Source organism: Netta rufina, assembly GCF_964035555.1.
Source record: "Netta rufina genome assembly, chromosome: 14".
Lineage (NCBI taxonomy): Eukaryota > Metazoa > Chordata > Aves > Anseriformes > Anatidae > Netta > Netta rufina.
The window spans coordinates 13953477-13966172 of record NC_140137.1 but is presented as its reverse complement, the minus strand read 5'-3'; the positions used below and the strand labels follow the sequence as shown (position 1 = coordinate 13966172).

The 12696-nt window shown below is 45.2% G+C and overlaps 1 protein-coding gene across 3 annotated transcripts in view; it reads left to right on the top strand.

The window, feature by feature from the left end:
• The window catches only part of GRIA1 (glutamate ionotropic receptor AMPA type subunit 1), a gene marked incomplete at both ends in the record, with an annotated part of 123485 nt that extends 115878 nt beyond the window's left edge, over window positions 1-7607 (top strand). For all 3 annotated transcript variants that reach the window (XM_084295555.1, XM_084295553.1, XM_084295554.1), the window contains 2 exons: window positions 4927-5061; window positions 7419-7607. In XM_084295555.1, coding sequence (XP_084151681.1) covers window positions 4927-5061; window positions 7419-7607 — 324 coding nt within the window. The remainder of the gene's footprint in view (window positions 1-4926; window positions 5062-7418) is intronic.
• Between the last annotated feature and the right edge of the window lie 5089 nt (window positions 7608-12696).

Sequence of the window (12696 nt, the reverse complement as noted above, 5' to 3'; positions counted from 1 at the left end):
GCAGCAGCAGTGCAATAAGAAACAACAGTAAGAGAAATCAACATCAAAATCAACAGAGCCTTATCCCTCCCACAAAACAACCAAGCGATGGCATTGCTCACTTGTTCTCATGAATGCAGCTGGGCAAACATACTACCTGTCGCCCACCTGGTTTTTATCTATTTTTGCTTCTCAGAAAGATAGAGTGCTAATGAAGAGGGTGAGGGGCTAGCTGGAGGTAAGGTTTGTATCCAAGATGTTTAGCCAGAGCCAAGTAAAATCTTTGATGTTTCCCAGGTTATGTTTGTTGGCCCCAGTTATGTTCCATGCCTGTAGCTGACTGCTATGCATTTTATTTTTTAATCTGTGGGTTTATCTATGTACTGCCCACCTAGTGTTTTTTTCCCAGAGAAATACCTGTAAAGAAACAGCACATACATTAAAACTCCAGAGACAAGCACTTCTGCTTTGATAAATATCCGATTTGATAAAATTTGGTAAAAATCTGTTGTCCCACCACAGAAGACTGTGGGCTTGGAAGGGATGTCTTGGGTTGTTAGAGAGTAATGGCAAGTAGGACAGTAAATATCAGAGCAGATGCATGAGATTCTCCTCTTCCTGGGGTCTTTTTCAAGGCAATGGGAGGAAAGAGGATTCTTTCCACACCAGGAGGGCAAGGTGCAACCTGCTTGCAGGGGCAGCCATACAGCTTTTTGCCTCAAAAGGACCTTTATCAAAGCCACAGGGATCTTCCACACCTCCAGTTGAAAGAATTGGACTTTTGTTAAAAAATCAATAGGGATCAAAGCCCACTACAGCCTTCCCCTGCTTTGCATGGAATTAGTTGCTTCTCACACCAAGGGTGTCTTTTCATGTTGGGCAGCCTAACCCCTGGCTGGCCATGCATGTGCTCAGACCCTGCCCCTACAGACCCCTGACAGCACTTGGACTCGATGGCCAGTGCTGTGTCCTTCACTGCTGAGCTTCAGGGCTTGCCCCAGTTAAGGTGGCCTGGCACTTGGTGTAGATGCTCACAGACCTCTGGAGCCACCTGCTCTAAGGACAGACCTTCTATGGAGACCACAACAGCTCATGGTGCCATCGCCTCGTGCTGCCAACGGGCTCTGGTGGGGCCGGGTAAAGGCAGGGAGCAGCCCCAGTGTGAAACTGGGGAAATATGGCCTTCAGCTGAGGAGGATAAATAATGACAAAGAGGATGACGGACACGGTGCCACGTTTGAGAGGAACAGACGGGAAGGTGCCTGGTTGCTGTGGCAACAAGGCCGCTCTTTCGGAAAGCTGGGTTTTTCTTTCTCTTTTCACCTGCCAATCTTACCCCCACGTCAGCGCTGTGCCGCTGCGGGAGACGAGCGGTGACATTTACACTCCCACTGACAAGCTGGCTCAGTGATGGGCAGCTCGACGGGAGAGCAGCTGGTGTCAGAGCCCGAGCAGAGTGGAGGGGAGGGTCCGTTCAGGCAGCTAGCAGCATTTGGGACCTCATGATTATGAATGCTATTAGGGCAGGAGCTTGCACAAAACAGGAGACAAAGCCTCGGTGTGGCGTGCACCATCTCCTACCCTTCACATGACCCAGGTCAATGGAAGCGACGAGATGCTGCTCCCACCCAAGAGAACCTCTCCGTACGTCCTGCTGGGAGAGGACAGGAAGCAAACAAGAAAAGGAGAGGACAAGCAAAAAGTCAAGCAACGCCACAGGAACAATTTCACTTCCTAGCCTCGCTCATACCAGGCTGTGTCATCAGCGGTGTCCCCAAAGCGTTCCTCAGTGCCCTGCTGCAGCTGCCCATCTCCTTGGCTTCCTGCAACAGGGGCTCACGGGGAGAAACCTGACTGTGGTGCAGAGGTTAAATGCAGCTGCTCTCCCCATCCCAGCAGGCTTGCTCACTGCTGTGCCTTACTGTGCTTTCCTTGGCCTTCCCTGCTGCTGGAAGAGACAACTTTCAGTCCAGCCCCAATTGTCCAAGATAGCAATAATGGTAATAATAATGCCACAAAGCAAACACGGGTGAACTACAGCAGGTCTAAAATTAGTTGTAGGAAACACTGGTGAAGTAAACTGCTTTGGGTCGTCTCCTCAAACTTCCCAGTCAGTTTGGTGCTGGCTTTTCTTTGAGAAGAAACTGGACAGGAAGAACCAGCAGCCTTTCCTGGCTGCCAGAAATCCCTGCCCTTGCAGCAGGCTGAGAAAGTTCCCTGTTGGACCATTGTCCCCAGGCTGGGGGTGGAATTACAAAAATATTGTGGCCAACAAAACTTTAAACTCATGTATTGCCACAAAGCCTGTTTTTTCAAGTATCTGTGGCTGCAATTCAAAGATCCGTGTGGAGTTCCTGATGCCTACTTGTGTCGATACATTTATTTAAGTGAGAGCATTAATAGGTTTTAGCTTCTCTGCAGCTTGGAGAGCCTTAGTATCTTGGAGATCTCCACCCCTCTATCAAATCAAGCTGAAAGTATAAGATGAAAATTATTAGTAAGACAGACAAATAGGCAGCTCTACCTCCTTCCTTGTCCCCATCCATCCCTTCATACACGAGCTAATCAGCCACTTTTCATTAAGGAGTCAGGCTTAAAGATTAGGATGTCAAGGAGGGCAGCCCACCTCCGGTGGCTTTGTCCATCCTTCATGCTGGTGCAGCCCCTTCAGACTGCCTTTGAGGAGGCAGAGTACATGAAGTGTAACCCAGTTTTCTCAGAGAAATTGATCTGTTTTTCTAAATCTTTGTTAAAAAAAAATCCCTACATTTTTCAGCTGGTACTTATGAGTGTTTCCCAGTAATCTGCAAAGAGATAAGTGAACAAAGGTACAGTCAAGCCTGGCAGAAAAAAAATGTATGACAGCAGATAGTAAAAGACCAGATAAATTATCCTTCAAATATGGAAAGTGCAAAAATTAAGCCTATATTTGCAGAAATCTCTGACTACAGAGAGCACAAAGGAAGTATTGACAATATTACAAACTGACCAGCATGTGAAGGTTACACAAGAGAGGAACCAAAGCTCTCCACCAGTGGAGACCGTCACATCTGCAGTGGTGTAACACGCATAGTGACAGCAGTGAACCTCCTGGCAGCAATGCCAATCAGTGAAGCATGGTAAATGAGATCACTTACAGAGATTTTTACAGCGACTAAAACTCTGCTGGGGAAACCCCTAACCAAACGTCAGAGGGTTCAGCTTGGAAAGTTTCTCCCCATGGCACTGGAACCCACAACACATGCTCCAGCTGGGCAGAAGGCTTCACATTTCTGCATAGGCAGTGGGACCAGATGAAGGAGAAGCATTAAAAAATATTTTTTAATCATTCTTTGCAGCAACACTCTTTTCTTCCTATTGAGAGAGAGAGAAAAAAAGAAGGAAAGAAAGAGAAAATTCCAAGAAGTCAAGTTCTGTTATGGGAGTTTTAAAAACTGAAATGTTTTCATGCTTTGTAGGTCAACTTTTTTGCCAACGGATCCTAGTTCTCCAAAGGACAGAATCCTTTGGCAAACTGTGCTTGCCTGAAAGACAGTGTTGTTGCCTGATGGACTGCTCCTGACTCAAAACCCTCCATGTTCACATTGGTTTTGGACCTTTTTGACACAGTTCCAGTATAGTTTTCTGCTTTTCCAGTTTGCCCATCCCAAAAAGATGCTGAGGAAAGTGAGTGAATCAACTGTCCTAGAAGGGCAAGAAATAGGCTGTGCCACCCAACCATCCATGTGTCTACAGAGTAACAGGAGACACCATGAACTACATAAAGGCTTCCTTCCCAACTGAAGACATGTCTACAGGGCATAAATATTGTTCTTTATCTGCATGGCTACATCTCAAATGAGCTTTATGCAGTTTTTATCCATCATCCAGTGAGCAGAGCTATCAATGCTGGTCAAACCTTGGTCATGCAAACAAGGCCTGCCCTGGGGAAGCTTTGCTGGAAGTAGGTAGCAAGTTGATACTGCAAGGCAACAAGAAGCATGGAGCAGGGCACCTCAGCCTGGTTGGACTATAAAGAGAAAGCCTAACCTAGAAACAAGAGCCTGGTACATGGAGCTGAGCATTGGTCCTATCCCTGACCCAAAAACTCCACCTGGTCAGCATGGAGGATGGGGCTTGGAGAGTGGCACAGAGCTACATGGAGGTTGGATGTGGGGACTCAGTTTCCCTGATGGTGAAATGAGTCACTCCGAGACTTGTCTTCCCCAGAGATCCGTGACCATTCATTAGGCATTGCAAAATCAGAACATAGATGCTGACTGTGAGTAGCAGTCCATTAATAGCCCTATTTATTGCGAACCAAATAATTAGCTTAGACATGCATCAGCGGGTCTTGATTGAATATGAAATAACTGTCTTATTACACAGAAATGAGATGCGTTTATGAGGACAGCTCAGGTGTCACCTCAACCTCAATATTGGAGAGGAAAGGAATTTAAAAAAATAAATAAATAAAAAAAAAGAAAATCCAGTCATTTCGATGTGTTGCTCAGCAACAGAATTTGCGGGGGAAACAATCTAGGAAAGAAAGAATGAGCATTTCCAAGAGAGCGGGTTATTTCAGGCGAGACATCAGGGACAAGCAAATGTCACACAGGCGGAGAACATTTTTTTTTCTTCTTTAATCAATAATTTAAACTAGGCATTTTGGGTAAATAAGCATTTTAAGTTAGATGATTGAAAAACGGCGATCCCAAACCTTTACAAAGTGTCACATTGCTGAAAAAATGTTTATTTGTTTGTGTGAGGGAAACATTAGATTTACTAGACACTAAATTAAAAATTGAAAATGCTCTTAGAAATGTCACATGTTCATTTAAAGAGCGAGATGATGTAATGCCAGCATTGCTATATTGTGCAATGTCTCTACCGGAGCAATCTCATATTAATTTTGTTGTTCTCCTTCCCACATGCCCTCCCCTCCCTCCCTTCTCCTTTCTCTTCCAGGACAAGACGAGCGCTCTGAGTCTCAGCAATGTGGCGGGGGTTTTCTATATCCTCATCGGTGGGCTCGGACTAGCCATGCTGGTTGCCTTAATCGAGTTTTGTTACAAGTCCAGAAGTGAATCAAAGCGGATGAAGGTGGCAACCCATTCCCAGGCCTTTCACACCTTCTCTCTGATACCACCCCATCTCCAAAGCTGCCTTCAGAGACAGATGCAGCCCAGACCATGGGTGGAAAGCCAAGACATAGCGATAATGAAGTGACCTTATCACTTGACTTGCTAGAAAGGAATAGAAGCATCAGAGGATGCTAAAAGAGGCTCAAGTGGGCCATAGTGGGTAGCTGATGCAAGATCAGACGTGGCATAATGCTAGTTCAAAATCCAGATATAGAGCAAAATCATAGCACAAATGGTAACAGGAACACATTGCCATTCCTTAAAATTAAAGAAAGCAGACTATGGCAATGTGTGCAGCATGGATGAAGTGTGTTGGGGTTGGTGTGATATAGCCTTTACTGCAATAAAAAAAAAAAAAAAAGTCAACAGCAAGATAAAACTGGGGTAGTGCAGTAATGAATCAGATCCTGTTGTTCCCTCTGCTGGCATCCTGCTGGCACCATTTGCAGGTAGGCAGCAATGATAGATGCTCAGAGCATTTGCCAGATTTCCAGCCTTTAACCCCAGCTGGACAATGTTCTCCCATGTACATAAGTACATGCCCTGTAGTGGATGATGTGGGGTCTCCAAATTCAGATTTATGGATTCTCTTAGAGAGAAATCGGGCCCTGAGATCTCCTGAAATGTTTTATTTCTCCACTCTGTCATGTTCTTGCAGAAGTGTACTTCCTGTGACCCAGGAGATTCTTTTCAGCCCTAATTCTGGTCTGCCCAAATTCCAGTGTCATGTCAAGAGGGATTAGATTTGAGAGCCTTGGGAATATACATTTAATGCAGGATCCATGGAACAAGTGTGTTTTGACTCAGATGACTAGCAGAGGTTATCCCTTACACAGACATCGTTTTGCATGAGGGTGCAATGGGATCTGTGCTGTAACAGTAATGCATCCCATTTCTTCCTCATCTTGACCTCTCCCATGAGCATGGAAGTCAGTATAGTATACAAAATATGCAGCAAATTTCATAAAATTTAGAGAGATTTTCACTTCCCCTGGCACTGAAACATACCCAGAATCAAAGGAAAATAAGCAATCATTCCTCTGGGTTTAATGTCACCATTTCACAACATGCTTAATGTTTTGTCAGCAATAATAACATTTCTTATTCACTGAAAATGTGCAATAGCTCTTTTCCCATTGAGATTCAGAAAATTCTACAGGCTGTGAGAGGTACACTGAGCTCAGGGGTAAAATAAGGTATGCAATTAATGTCCCTGAGTATAAAAGAACTAACTTGTAATCGCTGTCTACAATGTAAAGTGAGGTATGTCACAAACACACTGTGACAAGAGTATCACTATGCAATAGCTCCATAGCTTTAGTCCTAAGGAGATTCTGCCCTGGTGTTGGCTGCTCTGTGTTACCCAAAATGCCCCGATAGCTCGTGTCAGTGTTGGCTTGCAGTGATTGTGCCGTTTTATAACAAGCCACCATGGGAATTACTTCTCCTAATTGGTGTTATCTGGTCTCTTGGTCTGTCTCCCACCATCAGTGGTCCCACCCCAAGGGCATTCTGTGGAGCCCAGTGCCCAGAAAGATGTCCCAAATCCCCTTCCACAGGGCCTCAAGCCTTCCTCTGCTCAGCCAGCCCAACAGACACCAGGGCGAGCTGCAGATCCCACAAGCACAGGAGGTGGCCGCATGCCTGGCAAGCCACTAAGTGACAGTTTCAGCTGGAATAACCCTTCCAGATTTAGCTGTTGTGGATGTTCTTCACCTGGGCATCTCAGATCAAAACAGATGGGAGTGCCCTTGAATGCAAAGAAACCAAAAGAACTTCATCTCTTAGTTTAGTTATTCCAAGCAACCAATTTCCATAGATCTCGTAAAGCAAATGTTTTGGATGGTATCTGGAACAGGAAGATGAGATTTGGTTTCCTGAATTAGGTTTGCATTTCCTGGCTACCTCAGTTATCTCTGTAGACAAAAACAAAGGCTCATGCTCAGCTTCTCACACGAGGAAAGTTAAACATATGCTTGCAGTGAGTCAGAGTCCACCACATGTAACAGGAGTAGTAATAGCATATCTATGGGGGAAGTGTATAGAATGATCCACTGTGGCTGTTCTGATGTTGTAGGGTTTGAATAGTTTTTACATATGGCACATATGCTTTATACCCCAAAATACTGCTGAAACATTTAATTTTTAATGTGGAAAATGTGAATTAACAGATCAGACGCAGTAGAGACATGCAGAAAGTGAGAGTGAATGGAGACAAGGAGGGAGAGAACAGTAACAAAGACAACATTGGTTTATATTGTAATTTCTCCAACATTGCTAAGGACAGGGGGAGACCCCCCCGTCTTTCCTAAAAAGGGTTTTTGTTTAATCCCACAGCAATCAATCAACGAAGCCATACGGACATCAACCCTTCCCAGGCCGGCTGCAGCAGGAGGCAGTGGAGAAAACGGACGTGTGGTCAGCCACGATTTCCCCAAATCCATGCAGACGATCCCGTGCATGAGCCACAGCACCGGCATGTCCCTGGGAGCTACGGGATTATAATTGGCCTTTTGACCCATTGCCTGGGTGAGAGCAGGGGCAGCCCAACTCCACCCCCTCCAGAGCCAAAACCAAACCCAACACCAACAAGACAAATGATGATGACAGAAGGGACAATTGGATGGATCTTCTCGAGGAAATCAACTCTATTTCCCTTTTTCTTTTGCAAACAGATCCACCGGCAGGAGAACAGAAACAGGTCTGTACTGCAATAAGGAGAGCGTAATGGGATTTAACAGACTCGTGAACCGTCCCTGATCAAAGAACCACTGGAACACTAATGAGGACTATGCCATTTTGTTTTAACTTGGTTGTTAATAAGTCTTAGTGTGTGCAATATATATATTTTTTCTTACTAATTCCTGTGGTGTCAGGGTAACATCAGCCCTTTCCCCTTTCCCTGCTCAGCCCTTTAATCTGGTTTAGTTCGGGATGCAAACTATAACGTCTGAGCTACTAACAGCAAAAACAAAATCCAACGAATGGCAAGTCGAACTCCCTGCAGGGCATCAGCACTGACCCCTTTTCTCCATCATGATTCTGCCTTCCGTTGTTCTGTTGTGAACTCAGGGTGTGGAGTTAATGCAACAAGGCAGACAGGGCTGCGAATGGCTCTCCCTGCAACAGGAAGGAATTGACACAAGAAGAACCTGAACAAAAACATGAGGCTATTTTACAGGGGCAAAGTCATGAGTGAGTTTGGAAACCCCAGGTAATCTGACAACAAAGAGGTAATTCTTCCAGAGATGATGAGTGGCGGTTCAAGAGAAGGATTGTGTGCCTGGAGAGGAGAGCATCATGCATGGCATACTAGAGCAGATGGTTGGTCTAAGAGCATGGTAGGCTGCTGTTTATAGAAGAGAAAAGGTAAATGCAGTATTCCCCTCACATGCCACTCTCCTGCCTAGGTTATTGGGGGGCTAATAAGCAATTGTGAACCATTTCTTCATTGCTTAGCTTCTGTGTGTGCTCCCTTTTTGGTGGTCACGTAAGGGAACCACCCTGAACCGGGAATAGACCATCACAAGACATCCAGTTCTAGATGGCTGCCTATTAACCAGTAAAACATGCTAGAAGTCACGGGGCTGCAATGGGACTATCCCAGACTTTTTGCTCTGAAATCCCTTTATGGCCATTTTTCTAATTACAAAGGACATTTTTTAGCTAGTTGGCCAGAATAGCTTCCTGGAAGAAACAGCTGAAGCAAACCAAGGAGGAGACCCTACAAGAGCTTCATTCAAGCATCTGTGACATTGGATAGCATCAGGGATGGCCAGACTCAGCCTTCCTGTCAAGTTGTGGCCTGTACTCTGGGTACAAAGCCAAAAGTAGCAGATTCCTGCTTGTGTATCCTTAGGGAGGGGAAAGCATCCACAAGCCAGGAGAACAGGCTGCTGACACCAAATTCAGAATTGCAGAAACCCACACTGCTGGGCAGAGAGATGGGAGTCCAGCTACGGGCACGGAGGTCAAAGGGGCAAGGATGGTTTTCCAGAACTGCACAAAAGACTCATTCTGTGAATCATTGGCATGGACAGAAAAATGCTTCCCACCCTGGTGAGCCTGAGACACCTCCCCAGAAGTGAAGGATCCCCAGGGGAGCATCTAGTGAGAGAAGATCTGTAGGGCAGGGACCATGGGGAACCCACTCGGCCTTGTCCCATCTCACAAGTCCATCACTGATGGCAAATAAAGTTCAAAACTTCTCACAGGACTCCACAAATATCTGTCCGGGGACTGAGCTGCTAGTGGAGCATTCGGAACTCCTTTCTCACTCACTCTCTTTCTTTTTTTTTTTCTTTTTCTTTTTTCTTTATTTCTTTTTTTAATTTTCCTGCAACGTAGCAAGTGAGGAGCAGGAAAAGAAGAGATGCAAGTGAAGACAGAGTGATGCAGGCAAATGACTGGCACAGGTCTACGAGGAGGACCTGTCTATACAGCTGTCCATAAGTAGAGCTGGAAGCTGCCTGAATGCCAGTTTCCATTAGTGTACTGTGCAGAGCAATATGTTTACCACCTTTAACACCAGCCTGGTCCAAAGCATCTGTTCCATTTACCTGCTTGTCCTGCAACACTTTGGAGACCAGTGAGACAAAGAATCAAGGTCTGAAGCTCAGGCACAGCATGTCTTGTGCCAATGTGCTTTCCTCTCTCCACTACTGCAAGCCCTTGTGATCTCCATCTCTAATCACCCAACATGAGTTCTGTCATCAGCTGCTCCAAACACCTCTTCAGGTCACTTTGTGTTGGTTATCACTATTTTTAATCCACTTTTCTGTCCTTATTTTTAACTTCAGTTCTGTGTAAGTGCTAGCGCAGTGGGAACATCCCTCAAGCTAGCCCGTTTCCGTGCCCAGAGCCCTCGGATGCATCCCTTGCCCTGGCTCTTGCCACATCCCGGACCTTGCCACGGCACCCCTGGGTGCTGCACCCTGTCCTCCTCCAGACATGGCCACCGTGGTGGCAGGGCATGGGGAGCCCAGCCGGGCAGGCAGACATCGAAGCGCCTGTGCTAGGACTGGCCGCTTGTGACATGAAGATGTGAGATGGAGTCTTCAAAGGCTTTCCATTGGTGGTGGGGTTAAAAAAAAAAAAAAAAAAAAAAGAATAGGACAAAAGCGTGGAAAAATGTTAACTTGTAATATGTATTTTTACTACACTTTTCTTAATAATAGAGTAACGGTAAAACTCTTAAAGACATTGACATTTTTTCTCAACAGGAATCCATATTTAACAGTTTTGGCTTTCATTAAATTTTGCTCTTTGGTACCTGGATCTTTTATTTAACATCTATATTTGTTTTAACTCTCTTTTTTCTTTTCTTTTCCTTTCTTTCTTTTTTCTTTTCCTTTTGGCAATACTGCAAAGGATTTTGCTTTATCAAACTCTACAGTGTTTTTATTTTCACATTCTCTTTTTTCAAGCAACATTTTTACTGGTAATTATTATTTACATAAAAATGAAACTATCAGCTGGAATTTTAGCACCAAGGACCCATGATGCATTTTTCATAGCTGTCCATGCCATTTTGTGCCAGTGCTGGATGTGTGGAAGTGAAAATGATGTTATCCCTCAGGCAATATTACCCAACCTGAATCAAACGAGATTTCCTTGATTATTGCTGTGTCTGACTTGTGAACAGCAGCCAAATAAACTGCTTCAGGTTGAAATTGGGAATCTATCTAATATTTACCCAAGAGACAAGAAACTAAATATTCATTGGGTTCAAAGTTAAAGATTTTGCTTCTCGTTCTTGGTTACTTTTTGAGGAGGGCTATTCAAGGATTTTAGCTTGTTTTTACCCAGAGAGAAGACGTAGTCATCTCAGAGATTATTCAGAACCAGCACTGGTCCAAAAATCCACACCAGGATTGGCTTTCCTAGAAGCTGTCATGCTGCTTCAGAGGCTCAGTGGTTTAAGATATTCCTCACTCAATTTTCACACAATTAACCTGCTAAATTCCTCTTTCAAGAGTCTGTTGAAGTGGGAAAAAGAGTAGGATTTAAAGGACAATGGACATTTACGTAGTTGCTGACAGCTACAAAGTCTAGCTATAATCATGACCGTCATGCTCTGATGTAGCCTTTGCTACCACAGATGTGGAAGACTTCCCTTCCCCGCGGCATCATTCCCATTTATTGGGTGGGGAAGCTGAGACACCAAAGTGCCTTCAGTCAGGCGTCTCAGCTCACCCCTCAGGGCTGTGGTTATAGACTCAAGGTCTCCAACATTCACAAGGGGGTTTGCCCACTGGTAAGTTTGAAAGGTAGGATCAGCAAGGGGCAGAATTAATGCTTTTTGAAATGGGCTGTGAACCCTCAGACTTCAAAGCACAAGAGACTCCAATTCAATGGGGCCTGAAGGAGAGGTTTCCCATGGGCAGACTATGCTGCATCAGCCTATCTTGGTCTTCCATGCCTGCTTGTACATCCAGTACTGTATTGTGGGTGTGCGCTTTGTCTCAAAATGCTCTTCTTGCTCACTCAGTGCTTCACTCTTGTTTCCCAATGAGGTTGCAAACACGCACAAGTAATTTTCCTTTATATCTTGACAAAAGCAGAACAAAATTCCCTCCTAATGGCAAAATCAAATATCCCTTATGAGAAAGTTTCCAGCAAGAATAAAACCATTTTCTGCTACTGTCAAAGCAAAAAATGCTGAATGCTAAAGTGCAGCAGGTGGGGAACAACAGATGCGTCACCTAGGGACAGACATCTCTTTGGTATGGGATGAGAAACCCAGCACCAGGGCACAGAGCTGGGATGCTCCAAAAAGATTTGGCTGGACTTATTTGGTCATGTGCCTACCTGCCAGCTAATGCAGCAAAATATTCATTGTCCAAACTCAGTGAAGGGACAGGACAGGGGCACATACAGCAATTGCTGTAACCCAGTGGGTACCTTTAACCTGTTTGGCTCCAGCAACTCAGCCACAAATCTCCTTCAAAAGATTTGGGAGGTGTGGGGATGTTTTCACTGTGAACGCAGGCTCATGATCATTTTTTAAGGGCATGGACAGTCACCCAAGTCTCACATATGGCTCTGGATCCCCAGGAGAACAATTCGGTGCGTGTTTCTAACAGAAAATTAATTAACAGAAACACAGGGCCATCACCATGCCACACACAGCAGCCCACCAGTCTGCAGCAGGTCAAGGCTTTGGGGAAAAATCCACATGCAAACCCCAGCACAGAAGAAGCTAGACAGTGCCAGCCCAAACTGCTTGGCTCCATGGAAACTGCTGGTCACATTGCTCCAGCGTCATTACCGAGGTAACACCACTCCCAGCTTTCTTATTACATGCAGCCACTCTCTTCTTCTCCAGCTCCTGATGTCCTGAGTGTAGAAGAGGGATGAATTTAGTGTGCTAGGACCTGGAAAATGTTCTAGGCACGAAGGGCTGGTTTGTGGAGTAGCTTGAGACTGATGTCTCCATCAGTATCTCAGCCATTCCCACTCTGGGATTCTCCCCTTGGCTCTGACCTGCAGCATCACCTCCTGTTTCTTTTCTGTTCATTCCCATCTCTCCTTCCTTGGTCCATCAGTCTCACGTCTAGCACTGCCAGCTAGTCCTCTCCAGGGCCTGGAGTAG